This window comes from Oncorhynchus kisutch, linkage group LG13, assembly GCF_002021735.2.
Source record: "Oncorhynchus kisutch isolate 150728-3 linkage group LG13, Okis_V2, whole genome shotgun sequence".
NCBI lineage: Eukaryota > Metazoa > Chordata > Actinopteri > Salmoniformes > Salmonidae > Oncorhynchus > Oncorhynchus kisutch.
In genome coordinates this window covers 50027419-50049802 of record NC_034186.2, presented here as the reverse complement: position 1 = coordinate 50049802, position 22384 = coordinate 50027419, and the positions used below count along the sequence as shown (strand labels likewise).

At 40.8% G+C, this 22384-nt stretch overlaps 1 protein-coding gene across 4 annotated transcripts; it reads right to left on the bottom strand.

Annotated features, from left to right (window-relative positions):
- Positions 1 to 1722: 1722 nt before the first annotated feature.
- On the bottom strand, positions 1723 to 21441 carry LOC109902230 (vascular endothelial growth factor A-A-like). 4 transcript variants are annotated; one of them, XM_020498406.2, is made up of 7 exons: positions 20678 to 21387; positions 19344 to 19386; positions 14510 to 14706; positions 13864 to 13940; positions 13322 to 13354; positions 6552 to 6683; positions 1723 to 3989 (listed from the first exon to the last, which is right to left on the bottom strand). In XM_020498406.2, the coding sequence occupies exons 1-7, from the start codon at positions 20744 to 20746 to the stop codon at positions 3968 to 3970; spliced, it is 573 nt and encodes a 190-aa protein (XP_020353995.1). In that variant the 5' UTR covers positions 20747 to 21387; the 3' UTR covers positions 1723 to 3967. The 4 variants fall into 4 exon arrangements, 3 of the variants coding, with proteins under 3 accessions (XP_020353995.1, XP_020353996.1, XP_020353994.1); XR_002256843.2 differs by lacking the exon at positions 1723 to 3989 and adding an exon at positions 7903 to 8166 and having other exon boundaries at positions 6592 to 6683; XM_020498407.2 differs by lacking the exon at positions 6552 to 6683 and having other exon boundaries at positions 20678 to 21441.
- Between the last annotated feature and the right edge of the window lie 943 nt (positions 21442 to 22384).

Sequence of the window (22384 nt, the reverse complement as noted above, 5' to 3'; positions counted from 1 at the left end):
CAGCAATTCAAGTCAATGTTACTGGGAGTCTACAGCGCGATAACACGCTCCTGTAATCACCTGTTCATTCAACAACCGGAGTAAGGTTCACTAGACCCTAAATCATTTGAGCTATGTCAAGTGAACCTGAATTACATTTGAGAAAAGACAACAAACCAATCCAGAGTGTTGTGTTTAAAATAATGAAATCCCTGATCCAAATCAACCCTGGTAAAACAGATCATACAAAATGACTGTATATCAGTGGTAAACAGCCAGCTGGCTGAATCCATATAAAAAGACCCAACCCATTACATTCCAACCTGTATGAAATTGATAACACTGAACAGTCCACAGAAATGTGATCAAATAATCACTCATGGCTTTATCGATAGTCTGCAAAGCTGAAACATTATTGACCGCTGACTGTACAGGACCTTTATTAAACATGCCCCTACACTGTATCATGTACTTCCTCCATATTCTTTTCAGTTAAGTCCATTTCACAGGAAAATTGAATCTTTTTGTTCCTGGCAGACAACACCCACAAACAACAGAAACTCCCTTCATGTAGGCCTCATGATGCAATACTAGGGCGAGTGAGGCACCTGTGAAACAATAGATGAAACCACACATTCTATCGAATCAAGTTGAAACTTCCTTTTACGTATACAAAGTGAAAATGATTCAGAACCTGGTGGTTAGCCATTACCTGAACGTTATTTGAATGTTATTCAAATACAGGCCTCATCAGGCATTTCCTGGAGTGGTTGGGTCAGCGTTTCCATGTTGTTCCGGGACTAAGCAATTTCTTAGTGCCAGTGTGCAGTTTACTTTACTAAATGTGATTAATGACCTACAGTAGTACACAGGCATGCTGACGCTGACCAACTCAAGAGGAAGAAGGAAGAGATGGAGGGAGGAGGATGAATAAGAGGAAGATGTCAAATAAAATACAATACAATAGGCTCCCTCCTTCCTCCTGCTCTCTCTGAGGTTTATTTTAAGAGAGAGCCACTGCTAATCTTTTCTTAGTGGAGGTAGAATGCATGAAATTACATAACCACATAGCAATTTGTACTTTTGGATTCTAATTAGAGAGGTTCGGTTTAAAAATCCCAAACCACTCATGACAAAAAAAACTCCACTGTTTCAGAGATTCTTTGTGAACAATTTGGGTAAATTATTTGAAATATGGCACATATTGGTTCTGACATTAATAGGGAGTTTATTTTCTTCTCCTCTGTTGTTCATTGTAAGTTGTGTTGAGGTGTTGACCACTTAACCAAGGGCTATAGTGCTACAGCGTGATTGTAATGTGAAGGTAATGTTTCCAAGAACTGCATTCACAGTAAACACTGCATATGTTGGCTCAATCGGAAATTACCTTTACATTTCAATCACACTATAGCACGGGACTTCTGCGATGCGGATTGAATCGAACCCTAAGTGAATCTATCACTTTTTTATGAATAGATCAAAACCTTTTGCGGTTTATTTTGTTAAAATGTTAATTTTATGGTTTAAGCACCAGTTGGACTTACTTTGATCATGCAAAGGAAAAATGTCAACTTCCAGGAACTGTATTGCACTTTGTACTGCACTTTGTATTGCATTCAGTGCTTAATGTAATGTAATTTCTGAATCTTTATGAATGTAGGCCTACATACAGGTAACTGCCAAAATAATGGAAACACTTGAGTACAGTAAATGAGGAATACAAAGTATATTGAAAGCAGGTGCTTTCACACAGGTGTGGTTTCTGAGTTAATTAAGCAATTAGCATCCCATTATGCTTAGGGTCATGCTGGGCAGACCATCATTTCAGCCATTATTTTGGAAACAATGGCTATCTCCCCATAGGATGACAATGCCCCCATCCACAGGTCACTGAATGGTTTGATGAGCATGAAAACGATGTAACGGTTGTCTCAGTCACCAGGTCTCAACTCAATTGAATACTTATGGGAGATTCTGGAGCGGTGCCTGAGACAGCGTTTTCCACCACCATCAACCAAACACCAAATGATGGAATTGTGCGTGTAAGAATGGTGTTGCATCCCTCCAATAGAGTTCCAGACAACTGTAGCATCTATGCCAGGGTGCATTGAAGCTGTTCTGGCTTGTGGTGGCCCAATGCCCTATTAAGACACTTTATGTTGGTGTTTCCTTTATTTTGTCTGAAACCTGTATGTTGCATTGCATGTATTTTAATGTAGTCTTGTACTCTTATGATGCCTTATCAATTGGCTTGGGAATGATTAATAAAGTAGGATTGTGTTGTATTGTTACTTGATCAAATTATTTTAGATTGATCAAAATGTCAGAGATCATTTCAAAACAGTTGAAGATAGGCTTCCAAAGAGATCTGCATTTTCTGTTTAATAAAAAACAATATATTTTCTAAATAAATATAGTTAATAGTTACACTAAAAACAAAAAATTATGTTACTATTGTAAAATGGATAATTTTACAGCACCAATAAATATATTAATGTGAAAATATACTAAAAATGTGTCTGTACATGATACAACAAACAAAAAAGTATTTCTGACACTGAAATACAAATAGAATGTTTCTTTTTTTCCATAAAAGGGTAGAGAGCATAATCTCCTTCTACTGCTCCTGGTTCCCCACTATGCCAAGTCCTGTTCTGGCTAAACTGGGCTGGCCAGAGTCTCAGTCTCTCACTGTGGAGTTTGCCCAAGATGACCAAGGTCAGTGAGACGCCCTCAGTCCTCCTCATGACGTGTCTTCGGGCACTCAAGTACAAAAACACATGTCCCGACTCGAGCTTAAAACTGCAACGTTGGCTGTGCGTCTTTTTACAAACATGTTTGTGGCGGGGTTCGTTTGTAACAAAATCAAAACACATGCTCCCAGCCCCTCTAGCCCAACAAAACATACAATATCTCATTTTCAGGAATGTTGAAGTTTTATCTTTCTGTTCTTTTTTTCCTTCTTAAAAAAAGAAAAGAAACACATCTACAGTTTTCAATGTTTTCCATGGCCAAACAGATTGGTGATAACATTGCCAAGTGAAGAAGTAAAATCAATATCAACCATAACACTGTATATAAATATATAAATTAAATGCACAAGAATACTGAAAATATTCTAGCATTATAAATTAGTTGTAGTGTACTAGACAAAGGGATATTAGGTAAGTATATACAGATCGTTATTTTTTCTTTAATGGACTATTCTTTATTGTGTGTGTGCAATTATATCTTTGGAAAACAAATGAAGACATTAAACAAAGCAAATAGAGATCATTGATTTTGACAGTGGTGAGTTAAATGCCACTGTTCCTTGGCGGAAGATGGAATCAAGTTCAGTATTCTCTCATCTCCATATATACCTACATTTAATATCCCTTTAGAAGTATTCTCACACCGAGTCCTATCTGGTGTTAGTTGATACAGTGGTGACAAAAACTTCACCCCGTAGAGGAAGTAGTTCTGCTTTCTGACAGTTCTCTAGACCTTCAGAGGTCCGAGGAGAAACATGTTCCCGTTGCACCTCTCAGTGAAGTTATGGTCACAATTTCGCTTAGTTTTTATATAGATATATTTAAGATACTCATATCCACAGCAGACCAAGATCCAGTGAAGTGTTAAATAAAATAAAATGTATTCTGACAAACTCTCAGTCCTATCCACGTTCAGGCCCAAACACCCTGGCAACTAAACATTTGTCCAATTCACACGCCAGACAGTGGCGCATTCGTTCACTTTATAATGTTTCATTTTTCATAGCAGCAATACACATTGTCATTGTCCTTTTAGAATATATATATATATATATATATCTTAGAAATATACAACAGCATGTTGTTATCTCAGTCTCTCTCCATCGTTCTCGATTGCTCGTTCTTGCGTTGTAATTTTCTGTCCATCCAGGGAATGCGTCCTCAGGTTTCAAAGTGCTGTGCCAAGAAAATATTCCTTCATTTCATTGTCCCACTCTCCCTCTCCTCATCTCATCTCATCTCCTTGGTTTGTCACATCTGTGGATGACAAGACATGACAGACAGTAGGTTAAAAGATGGGCAACAAATCCTCCTCCCAGCAGGGGTATAGCCTTGAGCAAATCACATCACTGCAAATGTGGAAAACTCCTGCAGCCCCTCCCTCTTCCTCCCCTGACCCATGACCAATTGGAATCATGTCGCTGGTCACCCCACTCATGTGTGGCTCTCTAAATCCAGCACACTAAGGTTCAAAGGTCAGGATGTATATAGTAGTGTCAAGGGAGGTCATCAACACAGGGCCTTGTGGGAGTTTCCCCGGAAGCAGTCAGATCTCCATTGGCCCACTGACTGAATACAGACGTTATTTGCAACCAATGGAGTTGAAGTTTTAATCCCCGATTAGTAATTGCGTTTAGGGCTTCGCCTCGTAGGACTTATGAGTAGGACCATTAGAAACGAGCAGCATGGACACCAGCTCTACATTCACTCAATTAAGAGCCTGTTCGTTCACAGTTACGAACCAAGGGAAACACTTTCCCTTTGAGTGTTAGTGTCATGCATGAGTTAGTTCTGTCTTGAGTCCTGTACTGTGCTGACTTATAAACATGTCTGTCCAATTTGTGTGATCAAGACTGGTCGAAGTTAAAAACAACAATGGATGCTAAAATTCCCCTCCTACGCAGGAGGTTATATATATATATATATCCATGTAGTGATGGGAAAAAGATAAGGAGACTATGTTGGGAGATGATAAGTAGGATGGTAAGTGTGGGTCAGAATAAATGGGCATTTTACTACAGACTGACCCAATATAGTGCGGACTGTCTCACACACATAAAACCCAACCCCCTACACATATCTTGAAGGGTGCTAGAATTTAGTATATACAGTGGGGCAAAAAAGTATTTAGTCAGCCACCAATTGTGCAAGTTCTCCCACTTAAAAAGATGAGAAGCCTGTAATTTTCATCATAGGTACACTTCAACTATAACAGACAAAATTAGAAAAAAAATCCAGAAAATCACATTGTAGTAAGCAGCTTGGTTTGAAGAAATCAACTGTTGGAGCAATTATTAGGAAATGGAAGACATACAAGACCACTGATAATCTCCCTCGATCTGGGGCTCCACGCAAGATCTCACCCCGTGGGGTCAAAATGATCACAAGAAAGGTGAGCAAAAATCCCAGAACCACACAGGGGGACCTAGTGAATGACCTGCAGAGAGCTGGGACCAAAGTAACAAAGCCTACCCTCAGTAACACACTACGCTGCCAGGGACTCAAATCCTGCAGTGCCAGACGTGTCCCCCTGCTTAAGGCAGTACATGTCTAGGCCCGTCTGAAGTTTGCTAGAGAGCATTTGGATGATCCAGAAGAAGATAGGGAGAATGTCATATGGTCAGATGAAACCAAAATATAACTTTTTGGTAAAAACTCAACTCGTCGTGTTTGGAGGACAAAGAATGCTGAGTAAATAATAACACCATACCTACTGTGAAGCATGGGGGTGGAAACATCATGCTTTGGGGCTGTTTTTCTGCAAAGGGACCAGGACGACTGATCCGTGTAAAGGAAAGAATGAATGGGGCCATGTATCGTGAGATTTTGAGTGAAAATCTCCTTCCATCAGTAAGAGCATTGAAGAAGAAACATGGCTGGGTCTTTCAGCATAACAATGATCCCAAACACACCACCCGGGCAACGAAGGAGTGGCTTCGTAAGAAGCATTTCAAGGTCCTGGAGTGGCCTAGCCAGTCTCCAGATCTCAACCCCATAGAAAATCTTTGGAGGAAGTTGAAAGTCCGTGTTGCCCAGCAACAGCCCCAAAACATCACTGCTCTAGAGGAGATCTGCATGGAGGAATGGGCCAAAATACCAGCAACCGTGTGTGAAAACCTTGTCAAAAGTCTTCACCTCTGTCATTGCCAAACAAAGGGTATATAACAAAGTATTGAGATAAACTTTTGTTGTTGAATAAATACTTATTTTCCACCATAATTTGCAAATAAATCCATTAAAAATCCTACAATGTGATTTTCTGGATTTTTTTTCTCATTTTGTCTGTCATAGTTGAAGTGTACCTATGATGAAAATTACAGGCCTCTCATCTTTTTAAGTGGGAGAACTTGCGCAATTGGTGGCTGACTAAATACTTTTTTGCCCCACTGTATAATATAGATACTGCATTAATATAAAGGGAATCTAAAGCGCGAAATGGGCTGTTTTTTGTGTATTGTCTAGTTTAAGTGTCTACCATGCAAAGGGAATACACTATACTAGCTAGCTATAATATGCTATCTTTATAGAACACACAATAATAGAGTCACAGTTCTAACATCAAGGATGATGTTAAGAAGAGTATCAGAATATTACGCACGACAACAAACAATATAAACACACTTACAAGCAAACATAGTCCCACACAATTCTCTATACAAACAAAAACATATTCTATAAGCAAGTGAGAAGCATGCATTTCTCAGCAGGAGAAGAAAATCAAGCAAATGACAGAAGTGGAAACAGGTGGATGGATGTAGATGTGGGTGAATGGAGTATAGATCATGTCACGTTGTTTATCATAATGTTTCGTAAACAAACCTGCAAGTTCTTTCGTTTAACTCAAGTTGTCTTGACTTGCAGTCTAATTGTGTGAATTTGCAGGAACATTTACAGGTGAGAGGGTCCTGCACAAACAAGCGCTTTCTTCTCTCTGAGCAAGGCTCACAGTGGCTGCAAGGGAAGCAAAAAGGGAGAGAGAGAGAGAGAGGTCTAAGCTATAGAGCGTATCCAGCTATAGAGCCCCCGCCCCAACACACCAACATTGGACGAACATTTGAGCAACATTAGCTCAATACTTCTGCAGCCGCTGGGTGGTGTGAAGGTTGTTTGAGGTTGTGGAGCATTGTGATCGGGTTAGAAAGAGAGCACATGTAAAGACTTTTCTACACACGTGCCTCATCATGCTTGCATACACTCACACACTCTTTCATTCATCCTCTCTAATGGCATGAAAAGCACATGTGTGATTGGGTATATGAAAAGCAACATTGAATGAGAACATTTGCACTTATACACCCATGATCATGTAGACACACACACACACACACACACACTAACAACCACACACACAGACACACAAAACAGGTGCATGTGATAAGGTAAAGGCCACAGCAGAAACAAAGAACACATAGCATTTGCTTCCCGATCCATCCAATGACATGCTCACAAGGGAGCAGCCATCTTTAAAAACCATCCCTCCCTAAATCTGCCTATATTTCCCACTACAATTACCCTACAGACATGCTCACATGATTGCCACAAATTAATGGGATGTTAGGATGACATTAGAATGATGGCTTTGCTGAGTAAGCACAGGCTCAAGCACAATGTAAGGATTATAAAATACAGATCAAAGACAATCTAATCGTATTATTTTCACTAGCCTAGTTTAAAGTCAAAGTAGATGCCATCGCTGGTGCTTAAAGATGCAGTATCTTTTATGGAGGTGAACAATGACAGAGACAGGGGAGTGCTGTGATGCACCAGATGAGATGAAGCTACGCTTTGTTACAGACAACTCAGTTGGCAGTATTTCTACTAGCTCTGTGAGGTCAGATCACGTCTGCGTCACGTTCAAGACCTTCCCGTCTAAAAGCATGAACAAAGCAGCCCTTTTCGGGGTTACCACTCAAGGTGACAATAACTCTTATCAAACATAAACTGGCACTATTGGCACTATTGTGGTAGAAATGTAAGACAATAGTGTTGGTTCATCCACCTATCTGCTAAAACAAAAGGCAAAAGAGAAACAGAGAACAAGCTCCTAGCAGCATGTAGCCTCAACATGGCATCGACCCTGCTGCCATGGATTAGTGAGGGGGTGGTAGACAGCCATGCTTCATACAGACATCATCATCATTACCTGAAAGTTCTCACTCACGTTACTCACATTACTGCCCTCGCCACGGACTTAAGTGGTGCATACGCCAGACAAAAAAAGGTTTCTTTAAAAAAATGGAGCCTCCTCATGCCAAACAAAAAGAGGTTTGCATTTTACAAGATACAAACAAGTTCCTCCAAAATCAAGCCAACCGTCAAGAGAGACATAGTGCCCATGTGCAGACACGCCACAGAAGAGGCGCTGGCATAGGCCTCAGACCTCATCGTGCCAGTGTCTCTCTCTTTCTTTCTCTTTCTCTTTTGGTCATTGCCCCTAGAAAATAGAGAACAGGGCAAAAGAGAAAAGACACCTAAGTGGAGGCAGGGACAATCGTACAGAGTTCAATCAATAGAGGTTTAGGCCAAAGAGGAGACAATCAATCAAGTCGGGCATCTCCCTTCTAATCTAGTCTCCTCATTAGCAGTGGGATCGATGCCTGTTTGAACGTGTGTGTGTGTGTCTCAATGTAAATGCGTGTGTCAATGTAAATACATCCACTGTTGCCTTTGTAAATCAGTCTATGCATATCGAGAGTTCTATTTTCGGCTGGCATTAAGGTAGTACTACTGTGAAATGCGCTTTAGTTTGCAATTTTGTCATGTAAAATCTAGAGCACTTTGCATTTTCCAGCTCTAACGCCAGGTTCGGTAATTTACCCGTTTTATATCAGCACGCTTGCGCTCAGATGGGAGGAAATATTTTAGGCGTGTCCTTAAAAACATGATCCAAAGTGCTAATTTCAGGCAGTGCTGATAGGGATGTTTAAGACCAACCAACTGGTTTTAGCGGTAACGCAGTTGGTTATGGCATGAATGTTGACAGAGGAAACACATTGACCATTTTCTGTTTCATATGTTGAAAACCCAAGCCCTCCCTTAAGCGTACCATAACGAAGGCTGGTTCAATAGCGATGAGTTTCTTTTTATCCTGACGATTTTATGATATCACTACATTTGACAATTATTTATTGTTGTTTAAAAAAAAAACAGATTGGTTGTAATAACATTAAAAGAAAAACAAGCAATCTTATTAGAATGATTCACCTTCCTTGTTTTATTTGTATTTTTATTTTTTTTTGATTATAACTATTCGTTCTCTTTGTAGGCCAAATCAATAATTAATTTAATATTGCTTATTGACAATGTTTGGCATGTCCGTGCTCAGCTATAATGCAATTTACAGTAGGCCTAGCCCCTAAATGTGAACGCTATTAAGCCATACAATTACTTAGAACAATGTGGACTGCAAATGGGGAAAAGTTAACATATTTAGCAAAGATAGGTCTTCATTTTGTTATTTAAGCCTCTTAACCTATAGCGCTACCGCCTGCTCTTATATTTACCATTCCGTTAGGTTTGATAAAATAGAGCCCCAAGTATGTGTCTAGAGCAGTGGTTCCCAAACTTTATATAGTCCCGTACCCTTTCAAACATTCTACCTCCAGCTGCGTACCCCCTCTAGCACCCGGGTCAGTACACTCTCAAATGTTGTTTTTTGTCATCATTGTAAGCCTGCCACACACACGCTATACGATACATTTATTAAACATAAGAATGAATGTGAGCTGTCGTCACAACCCGGCTCGTGGGAAGTGACAAAGAGCTCTTATAAGATTAGGGCACAAATAATAATATAATATTAATCAATAATTTTGCTCTTTATTTAACCATCTTACATATAAAACCTTAATTGTTCATAGAAAATTGTGAAAAAAATCACCACAGGTTAATGAGAAGGGTGTGCTTGAAAGGATGCATATAACTCTGCAATGTTGGGTTGTATTGGAGAGAGTCTCAGTCATTTTCCACACACAGTCTGTGCCTGTATTTAGCTTTCATGCTAGTGAGGGCCGAGAATCCACTCTCACATAGGTACGTGGTTGCAAAGGGCATCAGTGTCTTAACAGTGTAATTTTCCAAAGGCAGGATACTCTGAGTGTAGCCCAATCCAGAAATCTGGCAGTGGCTTCTGATTAAATTCAATATTCACATAACTACTTGTTGCAATTTCGATGAGGCTCTCTTGTTCAGATATCGGTAAGTGGACTGGATGCAGGGCATGAAAGGGATAACGAATCCAGTTGTTTGTGTCATCCGTTTCGGGAAAGTACCTGTGTAATTGCGCACCCAACTCACTCAGGTGCTTCGCTATATCATATTTGACATTGTCTGCAAACTTGAGTTAATTTGCACACAAAAAAAATCGTACAATGATGGAAAGACTTGTGTGTGGTCCTTGTTAATGTAGACAGAAAAGAGCTCCAACTTCTTAATCATAGCATCAATTTTGTCCTGCACATTGAATATAGTTGTGGAGAGTCCCTGTAATCCTAGATTCAGAACATTCAGGCGAGAAAAAACATCACCCAGATAGGCCAGTCGTGTGAGAAACTCGTCATCATGCAAGCGGTCAAACAAGTAAAAATGATGGTCACTAAAGAAAACTTTAAGCTCGTCTCTCAATTTAAAAAACGTGTCAATATTTTGCCCCTCGATAACCAGCACACTTCTGTATATTGTAAAAGCATTACATGCTCGCTGCCCATTTCATTGGATAATGCAGAAAATACACAAGAGTTCAGGGGCCTTGCTTTAACAAAGTTAACCATTTTCACTGTACTGTCCAAAACATCTTTGAAGCTGTCAGGAATTCCCTTGGCAGCAAGAGCCTCTAGTTGGATGCTGCAGTGTACCCAAATGACGTCGGGAGTAACTGCTTGCACGCGCGTTACCACTCAACTATGTCTCCCTGTCATGGTTTTTGCGCCATCAGTACAGATAACACATCTTGACCACCAAAGTCCATTTGATGCCACAAAGCTGTCCAGTACTTTAAAAACACAAATTCACTGTTGTCCTGGTTTCCAGTGGTTTGCAGAAGAGGATGTTTTCCTTAATTGACCCCCATAAACATAACGAACATATACCAGGAGCTGTGCCAGGCCCGCCACGTCTGTTGACTCATCCAGCTGTAACGCATAGAATTCACTGGCTTGTATGTGGAGCAGTAATTGTTTCAAAACATCTACTGCCATGTCACTGATGCGTCGTGAAACAGTGTTGTTTGATGAAGATATTGTCTGTATATTTTTTTTTTTGCCTTTTCCCCCAGCATTGTCCCAGCCATAGGAAGTCCTCCACAATAGTATGGGACTTGCCTGTCCTAGCCACTCGGTAGCTCACCATATAAGACACTTCTATTCCCTTCTTATTAATGGTATCTGTTGCTTTTATACATGTCTTACTACTCGAAAGTCATCTAGATTCTCGCCAAAAAATTGGCATATTTTGCTTCTAAATGTTTCATTGAGTTGTGGATAGTACTTTTGCACATATAACACACTGTGGCTGAGGAAAGGCACTACTCCCAATATAAGTGAACCCCAAATCAATGTAGTTCTCATAATATTTGCACCTCTTCGATGGTCCAACGTCCCTGTCTGTTGTTCAGTGCTTTGCCGGGTAAAACTGTCAGTGTCCATGCTAGCTGGGCTAACAATAAATGTAGAACTACTGATGCTAGCATTGGATGTGCTCGTGGAAGCAGAACAACTTGTGTCGTCGACAGGTGTAGTACTGCTGGTTGTAGCAGTACTACCAGTAGAGCTGGTATGTGTCTCTATGGACGAGGGCCATACCTTTTTTTAACCATTTATCAATTTTCGAGCAAAAGGAATGAGCAGCAGCTACGTTTGGCTACGTTTGGCTGCGTTAGTGGAATTCCCATGAGAGAGTGACGGTTAATTTGATTAGATGTTCATTATTTGACTAGGCTACATATATTTGACATGGTGTTGTTATTTCGTTGACCACTAGATGGTTTCATCTGATTTTTGACAGTGAAACGAGGCTACTCAGGCGAGAAAAAAAAACTTACCCAAATGTATAGCCCCGTTGGAAAATATAAATGGACTGTTTGAAAATGTGAAGAATAAAACAAATAAAATAATAATAATTAAAAAAAAATCTTTGTTGTGCCCCCGACAGCATTGCGCGTGTAACCCACTTTGGGAATACCTGGTCTTTAGTATTATGTACAGTATGCATTTGAGTGAATGACTGAGGTTGTGTCTGAGCTCATGGCCTGTCTTTTCCCTTCACTCCACCCTGGCCTGGCTAGGGTGAGCTGTCTGCCTACGTGCTGGGTGGCAGGCAGAGGTGTGTGTGGCACAACGCGGGGACAAGGCTCAGCTCAGCCTCATGAATGGATTTGATTTAGCCCTCTCAGGTAGCTAACATGATCCCATCTCTCCTCCACTGATCCATGGGGCTTTAACCCTGCGTGGTTCTTATCCAATTAAAACAAGGGAGGTCCTCTGACGTGCCAGCTGCAGCTGAGGTGGCAAAAGACATGTACACACACACACGTCTCACACACACACCCCTGCATCAACACTGACCGTCAGTCTGTTTCCCTCCCTCCACACTGCCTGTAACTAACCACGTCCACTGCATCTCTGTCTCCAGGCTCATCCACTATTTAGAACTTTAAAAATAAAAATGGGTTAACTGAATGACACCTGTTGCAATGATTACAGTGTGGAAGTAGCCACTAGGGCCGAGGGTCAGGCATGAACAACTGGAGCTAAGAAGAAGGCTGCTGGACAGCCCGGTCAGTGACGGGTGGTCTGGCGCTAGCTAACGATCTCAACCCAACTGTTACAGCCACATAGTAAAGCACTAAACCAACCGCCATAAAACAAATAGACCCTGGGAGGAAGACAAACTGAAAAAGATCTTATCAGCACCAGTAAAGATAGAGAAGAGAGGCTGTTTTTTCCCCCATAAGGTGTGCTGCTAGTCCTCTAACTCCCACAAGGTGTGAAGGGAACATGGAGAACTAGGCATCTACCTCCCCTCCCTCGCTATGTTAAAAAGAGAGAGACAGGGCTATGTGGTGTGGTGTAGGAGCCTATGAGGTGCTGATAATCCCAATCACTAGTAGAAGGCAACCTAACACTTCCTCTCACCACCCTTTAAAATGATCGACTCAGTCCTATCAGCAGGAGCATGGCAGCTGCTGACTTCTCAGTGCAGCAGGGGTAAAAGATACTGTAGCTTCACCATTACTATTAGCATTAGCATTAGCGCTACCCCACATTGTTGCTGGTATCACAGTGTCCAGCTGGCTTCTTCTCATCTGCATGTTGCCAATCTACATGAGGAACACTGAATACATGAATACTTATTGGTTTGGGAGGATTAGGTCCCAGCCCTCTGTGTTAAGTTAAAGCATCTGGGGGAACGGGATGATGATTGGTTGGGAAAATGGTCAATCAAAATATTCAGATATTTTGGGGCTGGCAGATAGAGTTGTTTTGACAGTTTGAATATCAGAGTGGAAGCCAAATTGAACACAGACAGCTCCCTCCCCTCATCCCACAAATAACTCATAACAATAACAATAACAACGCAAAACATGTACTTACTTTTCTTTCTTTGCCTTAACCTCTGGCTTTGGTCTGAAATTAAGAGGAAAATAGAGAACAAAACCTTTAGCTTTATATTTAGCTTTTTATTAAAGGCCCAGTGCAGTCAAAAACATGATTTCCTATGTTTTATATATATTTCCACACTATGAGGTTGGAATAATACTGTAAAAATGATGATTAATGCCCTTTTAGTGTAAGAGCTGTTTGAAAAGACCGACTGAAATGTCAGCCTGTTTTGGTGGGATGGAGTTTTGGCCTAAATAATTAGTTAATAGACCAATAAGAAAGAGATTTCCAAATCTATCTGCCAATAATAGCTTGTTTTCAGTTTCCCCCTCCCTACTCAGAGAGTAATAGCAAAATAATAAGCTATTTTTGTTTCTTTTTGAACATTTAAATTGAAAACAATCACGGTAAGGTACTTAATTATTACCCAGAAATGATTTGATATTGAGATAAAAACAGCTGCATTGGACCTTTAACCAGTAAGCAAAACAGTGAAGCCTGAAATCATTATAGACCTGAGAAAAGATTCTTACCTGCATTCACACTTTCGATGTTCTGTGAAACTTAACTGAAAATTATGCTGCGATACTCTCTGTTTCACTTGTATTACCTGTAGAGAAACATAAGATATGAAACATTACAATTCACATTGAAAAAGGGTCAATCCCCAAAACAAATCCCTCTGCCGAAACATTACTACCTCCGAGATTCTTAGTGAGTGATTGCTCTGACCATTGACATAGTGGCCACAGTCTGAATACTAGCTGATCACAAGCTAACCAGTCGGTGAAGATAGGCCAACACCATAGCCAGGCAGGTGCTGTATCACATTCCTATTGCTTATTCCTTTCCGCCCTAGGCTCATGCCAACAGTAAGTCCTGACACCTGACCATGGCCAAGAGAGACTTCAACCACATAAACAGGGGCGTAAACAGGGTGTGCAAGGGTAAACAAAATAGCTGACATGCTAGGCCCCTGCTGCTTCACTTTTTCCATGGGACAGAGAGAAAAGCAAAGAGAGAGAGAGAGAGACCTAGATAACCAGTGAGAAGAGGAATGGAAGAGAGAAAGGACAGGGAGATGGAATGAGAGTGAGAGGGGAGAGAGAGAGAGAGAGAGAGAGTGTTGAACAAGTCCCCTGTTCACCGGTCCCGGCGAGAATTGGAGTTAGCGCTTACCTCCATGGTAACATTTTTTGTTTCCGTGGGGACACACTCGAGCGCCTCGTCGTTGCAGCATCCGGCGCAGCGCATGAGCACCACGCACGAGGGGATGTAGGTGTGCTCAATCTCATCTGGATACTCCTGGAAGATGTCCACCAGCATCTCCCGTGTCCGACACATGCTCTTGTTATACACGTCCATGAACGGGACCACTGCAGGAGGAAAGAGCAGAGGGAGAACATCAGTACTGCTTCCTTCTCATCCTCACTGTGCCATAGAGAACTGTCAGTAACAGTGAGATTCCTTGAGGAGAAGACAGCAACATCAGTGGCAACCCTGCCACAAAACTGCTATACTGTAGAGTACAGCACATCCAACCTCTCCACATTGTAAAACTCTCCAATGCATTCTCTTTCATCCTTCTTTCCTCCCTCATTCCCCAGTTGTGTTCCTTTTTCTCCTTTATCCTAACTCTCCATGCCTCCTCTATTTCCTAGAATCCCCCTGTCATCCCCCCATCTGCTCTGGTTCCGCTTGGCAGTGGAAGAGAGTACTTGTGTTGCCTTTGTGGTCGTCAAAAGGTACAGGCATTTGTTTCCTGAGTGGTTCCCATTACTAAAGCCAGCTAAGCAGATAAACAAAGCCACATATATGTGGCTTCAGATGCAACAAAGCAGACTATTGTGCTGACAAGGATCTTAATGTCCCCCAGCAAAACAAAACAAAATAGTGTCAAACCTGCGCATGTGCTCACAGCTGTCTAAAGCCCACCTAGGGCTGGGCGATATGGCCAAAATATTATATCACGGTAATAAATAAAAAAATGGACGGTATGACGGTATTTTTTATGTTTTGAATAATAAAAGTTCAACATTTGCTTTATTCGTAGTGAGTGATTCTAGGGTGGCAACACATACATTCTAAGTGATTTCAATGAGTCTTTCTCCTTTGTTATTGTTTTATACTGTTCAATTCAACTTCAACCAAAACAAATTTCTGCATTTCCTGCCCTTAGTTGCAGTGGTGGAAAAAGTACCCAATTGTCATACTTGAGTAAAAGTGAAGATACCTTAATAGAAAATGACTCAAGTAAAAGTGAAAGTCACCCAGTAAAATACTACTTGAGTAAATGTCTAAAAGTATTTGGTTTTAAAATACCTGAGTATCAAAAGTAAATGTAATTGATAAAATGTACTTAAGTATCAAAAGTAAGAGTATAAATAATTTCAAACTATTAAGCAAAACAGATGGCACCATGTTCTTGTTTTTATTTTATTTACAGATAGCCAGGGGCACTCAAACTGTTGGACTCATGGAAATAGAATGACTATTCTAATTCTATAGTTAGAATATAATAGTGGGCACTTTGAATAGTGTTGTTTGAGATGACAATGAATTAAAATGCCAGGGAGGAGTTATTGTGACAGGGTAGGAACTAAAGTGTTGATAAGTATTTCCTAGGGGACCCTATAAGCTTTGGCTACTTCATGTAGCTAATATATTCTTGCTTTGTATATTCCTCTTTGATTTAGAAGATACTGTTGCACAAACAACATGCTGATTTAGGTCTACACCATCACTGGTATTATCAGGCTGTATTAGCTAGCTACGTTTGCTCTTACTCTACATTTATTAGCATTAGCGGCTAGCAATTAGCATCTCACAAGATTTAGGGCAACTTGTGAAGAAAAGACAAACTAGCTGTTTGCTAATGTAAGAAACACAAACTAATAGTATCATTATAGAACGCTAGTGGATTTATAATAAGACGCAAAGTGAAAAAAGCATTGTTGTCATTAACGTTGTTGCATGTGCTGCATCGACCATGCAGACTGAACTCAAGTGTCTCGTGGTTGATTAACCTCAAATGTGCTCCTTGAGTGACAGGGGGCGTGGCTAGGTCTGTGTGGAAAGTGGCGCGGAGAGAGATGACTCAAGTAGAAAGTAAACTATAAAAATTGACATGACACATAGCATATCACATTTAACAAACCAAACATTCAAATACCGGTATAGAAGGTAAAGTAAAAACCCAAACCGGTTCCTGCCCTAAAGCACCACACATTCAAACCCACACACAGGGACAATTACAACACATCCACACGTTTAAGCTACATGATCTGAACTCACTCACACGCCATATACATATAACCCACAATTCCTCAGATGCTGACTAATCCTACCTGTCTCCATCTGAGAATAATCCCCCATCCTCCATCCTATGGACTGGTTTCCCAGCGACCCCGTCCCCCTCCTGACCCCCAGGTAATCCGAGGAGCCCATGACCTCAGGCTGTGCGGTGCCAGCGTTCACCTTTGACATGTGACCCCCGACAGCCCACCCCTTAACCAGTCGGCCTGGTCAGTTCTGGCCTAATGCTGCAACAACATCCTGACACACCACTGCCTGCCGTAGCTGGCTCTGTTACTCCTTCTCAAACCATGCACCGCTGCTGCTAGCCCCTGGATGACCTGCCTGGTCAGCAGATGCGGTGTCCACTACCTCCCCTTATCCCTCCCAGCACCTGCTCTCAGAGGAGAAGCCCAGGCCAGCCTGTAGGCCTGTGGGGAGAGAAAGGCTGTCTGTCTCACTGCCATAGTCTACAGCCCAAGGTCACCAGCTCAACACTTCTCCCTGTGCTGTTCTGGCTCTGCGGAGCCCCACAGTCTCCCTCTGCACAGCTGCTGCTTCACACTCTGTCTAGCAGCGTTCTAGTACCTAGGCAACATTTGTTTTAATGTGATTGTGTGAGTATGTGTGTCTGTAAGCCCATTAGAGCAAGCTTGACGTCTTAGCCTACCTATGTCATGCACATTTTTTCTATGGTAGGCTATGCATCACGTTTTGAAAAGGCAATGCGGTTTTGCCTCCCTGAATTATGTATATATAATTTCCATAATGTAATTGCATGTCATTAAGCCATGCATCAATGTATGGAATTAGCTTATTATACAGCAAGACTCCAATACATTATATTTAGGTGACAAGTAATATTGCCTCTTCTGACCAAATTCACATGTAGCCACCACAGACACAAGTACATCTACATAATGACAACTCCCCTTCACAGGAAATATTGAGGAAAATCTGAGGGAAAGCAGACATGTCAAGAATATGTATATTAGAATGAATGCAATATGCTGTGGTGCCAGATACATCCTTGTTATATTGATTACATATCCTATAGGATGTATCTAAACCCATGCATAAATCTGTGTGTGAGTGTTTTGAAATGGTATGTGGAATATTTCCATTCACCTCAAACTTTGCTCATTAAACATTAGTCACAAAACCTTTCTATGCTCTACAATAGTCATTTGAATGCCAGTCATACTTTGAATAACTGTACCTTTCCATAGTTGGAAATATACTATTAAGTCTACTTGTTCTGTCTCCACAAATCTAAATATTATATTTTGTATTTATAAATTCTAATTCTGTGTTTGACTATTCTCTAAAAAGTTACTTTTAAAACACGAATAACTTATCCATGTAGGGGAAATAAACCGTGTTGTTTTACTCAATACCTTGCTTTGTGTATGGGTATGTGAATCATAGATGGGGAGTGCTGGGCTGGACAGAGTTTGCTGTACTCTCATTAAACTGATATTGAAACTCCTTTAGAAGCCTCAGGAAGCTAATCAACACAACAGGGTCCTTAGCCCTGGGGCTGTCCTCGCTATAGATCCCGTCTCATGTGTGAAAGAAAGGAGAAAAGACAACAACGAACAAGGTGAGGGAAGTTGGAGATGCCATAAACCCTGGAAACTAATGTGGAGTGCCTCCACTAAAGCAGTGTTTGAGACAGAGAGCAGTGACCCATCGCTGTGATGGCGGAATACTGGTACAATGTTATAGTGAATGGGGAACATGCATGCTTCTACTGGGGCAAAAAAAGGATAAGCTGGTGCAGGGGAGATGAGATATAGAGGATATGGTTATTCTGTCTCTGCGTATTTTGAGATTGAGTGTGTCTTAGTGAGAGTATGTTTTGAGGGGAAGTATTGTTGACATGCGGGACTGTGTGTGTGAGAACTGAAGCGAGAGAGGGTGGAGGTTCTCTGCATCTCGCACTCGCTCTCTGTGTGTGTGCGTGTGAAATGAAGGTCAAAAGCCGCTCACAGGTGTCAGAGAAGAGGAATGGAGTCGCTGCCCTTGTGCTGCGAATAACAAACAACCACAATTCAATTCCTGTGTTTTCTCTGCTGAGGACGAGTCCCTGACGTATCACAGTGAGTAACCTGTCTGTGTCCACTATTGACTAGCATGGCTAGCCTTGAACACAGCTAACAAGTGAAACACACTCTGTCACTGTCAATAAACAAACATAACCATGCATACAGACATGCTTTGTCCAATATAAACGATACAACCTGACCATGTGTTTGCCATGTTCCCAAATCACAAGAGGAGGAAGAAAAAGCCTAAATAAAACATGAATTCATGCAGTGGCCTTGTCTGTTAACATATAGAAGACTATTTGGATCAGACACACTTTTATGGTAATTCCAAAGTCCCAAGTAAAGCCTTTCACTCAGGGACTCACCACTAAGACTTCAATATAGTACCATGGGGTCCTATATGTTACTCATATTCTCTCACTGAAAGAGAGGGAGCATTGACACAATGTAAAGATTTTGTTATGACAATAGCCATGTGCAACAGCCAATTTGTCAAAAACTAATTTTCATTGAAGGCCTAAACTTGAAAGTCTGCTCTGGGAAAATCCAGATTCAGAATATGTCCACTAGGTGGCTATACACACACCAAATGCCCCAATAAAGGTAAACACTGAGAATAAACTTCTACAATATTGCACTTGTAATACATTTGTACATTCGGCACTTACCGTCATTTTTACTCTTCTCCCCGTTCTTGGGTATGTGGGCTGTCTGTAAAAATGCAAACATGTAAGCCATTAGAGCAAGCTTAACGTTTTATCTTATGTCATGCATATTTTTTCTATGGTAGGCTATGCATCACGTTTTAAAAAGGCAATGCAGTTTTGCCTCCCTGAATTATGTATATTTGATTTTCATAATGTAATTGCATGCACAATCATTAAGCCATGCATCAATGTATGGCATTAGCTTATTATACAGCAATACTCCAATACATTCCCCTTTATTATGACAGCTAGCCTACTTCATTGAATATTTTCCCGCCTATGGGCAAGTGCAGAGAGAAAATGGCATCACAGCAGCGCTTCAGTCACGTTATCACCTGACGTAGACTGTCGCAACAGCTCTTCAATATTGCGTGAGAAAGAAGCCGATTTAATTTTATAGATGAAAGACAGTGAGGTGGGTTGCCCATTGTTAGCGTTTACTGGTTGTACTGATTATCATAAACATTTGAGCGAATGTTTTAATGAACAAGGCCTAATTTTAATAGAAACGGGCTATTATTAGCCTTGAGTACGGAGTGAAATACATGTTGACACTTTATACCCTCTGCGACCAACTAGGCTATTCGGTTAGGGGCCAACAAGTTTGCACTATCCTTGCGCTCTCAAGAGACGGGTCGTCTGGACTTTGCTTTTCATTACAGTAGACTAGTCTACAAACTAGAGCAAATACATTGCAAATATTGGAATCTGGACACACACATCAATTCAACCTCTATTCCACGTTGGTTCAATTGAAAGAACGTTGGTCCAACCAGTGTGTGCCCAGTAGGAATAGTGACATTATGTTGTCGTGATTTTATTCAATAGGAATCCAATTGAATTAAATCACGACAACATATTGTCGTGATGTTGGATTATGCTAGTGTAATGATGCAACTCATTTCACATCACTCAAAATTCCGATTTAGCCTTGCCTACTATTTTGTTGACATTAATGCCAGGTGCATTGTGCATTTTCAAAAGTTATAATAATAATACAAATAATAGCCTAGTAATAATAGAAAATACAGCGTTAATTGGATAGGCCTATGACACTTTTCCCTAAAAAGACCAACATGTATGTCAAACGTCATTAACAATTCAACAGTGACATAAACCTCTTTAGGCCTATGATTCACAGAAAGTGAATACATTATAAGTGACCTACAGACCTAGCAGCAAGTGACGAGATTGAGCGACAAGGGCGATCACCTCATTAATGAAACATGAACAGCATTATATTCCTAATTCATCGGACGCATCTGATCCCCCTCCGATTTAAATATAATTCTCACCTTAACTGCATACAAATGAAGCTGAAGAAGCGCTGCAAATAATAATTGTACAAAACTGCCAATGTTCATGATTGTAATTCCGAAGGTGAGTTGGACAGTTGTACTAAAATTTCAGCTGTCGTTTGGATCAGACACAATAATAAAGAAAAACCACAAAAAAAAAAATCAACAATTTCTTGATAATCTTGGTTATAGTAAAAATCTAATCCATCCAAACATGGCAGATGTGCCACCTGAGAGGAATCCTTTTTTATTGTTTTGTATTGCAACCGCCTCTAAGGAATCTCAGAGAATAGCCCCAAAGAAAGGTAACATCCAAAATGCGTCGGTCATCCGGAGACTCTTCCAAGATTTCTATTCTACATCCACATTAGAAACCCCATAATGGACTGAACATCTCCGTCCTATTATCTGCTCACCAGGATGACAACTTTCACCAACTTCTGAATGCAACTTTACGCATTGCCTTCACCGTGTGAAAGCGGCGGTTGAATTATTACAAATTGATCAGAGTAGTGTGAGCGTTTGCCGGTGCAAAGTGATCCGTTAGCATTCCTCCTTGAAACGCACTTGAAACGGTCTCCCTTTCCTTGTCTTGATTTTTAAAATGTATTTTACTATGACTTTGTTTCTCTTCAAGGTTTGGACGTCCAGCCGCAGAATACGGAGATCTTGTCACACACCTCCGTTTCTCGCTCGTGTAAGCGCGTTTACTGTTCTATGATCATGAGCTATTGCCTTTAGCAATCGGACGTGTCTACAGTATGATGATGCTTGCGCTCATTGGCTAGATCACCAATGTGGGCGGTACTGGTTGGCAGGCAAAGGGTGGTGGGCGCGCTCCCATAAAATATTTAACAGTGATGTTCACATTGTGCAATTTGGTGAGTGTTTAAGTCACAACTTTGACGCAAAATATAATACATGACACGTTTAAAAAGGTAAGTATTAAATGTCCAATAGTTAGTTGTGTTGTTGGTGCCTTTCATGGTCTCTTTTTGCCTTTCTGGCTACAATGAATCATTCAAAAGCTGCAAATAATAGTTTTGTGATAGCCTTTACCATTTTGTGGAAATATTATAATTTACATACTTTTTTATTTTGCAACCAAAGGTTTTTGTATGTTATAAGTATTGGCAAGTGAGACAGTTACCATAAATAATGTGAAAATACCCAATTAGAATCAGGCTAGGCCAGGACTAGTGCAGGAATCGCTTTTGCACCTAAAGTTAACTTCCATCGCTTGGAGGTGGTGGTGCACACATATTTTTAGTTCATCAGTTAAACAGAGATTATATCCTATATTGGACATTCGAGATGCCTGGATCTCTAAAAGAATACAGAGTACAGTAGGTGAGAATATTCAGGTATGAAAGAGTGGAGAGGGACTTGTAATGGCCTGGACTATATAGTGTTTGCTTTTGTGAAATGACACACATGATGCAGAGTTCAAGAATCATAAAAGGGCTCATTCCATAGCCTCATTATCATAGCACTTTCTAGGTGCTGAAAGTTGAAAGAAATTGTCCTTATTAGAAAGTTAGTCAAACTTTAATAGTGGGACTGCATGAGACACACACACACACACACACACACACACACACACACACACACACACACACACACACACACACACACACACACACACACACACACACACACACACACACACACACACACACACACACACACACACAGCGAGGGATA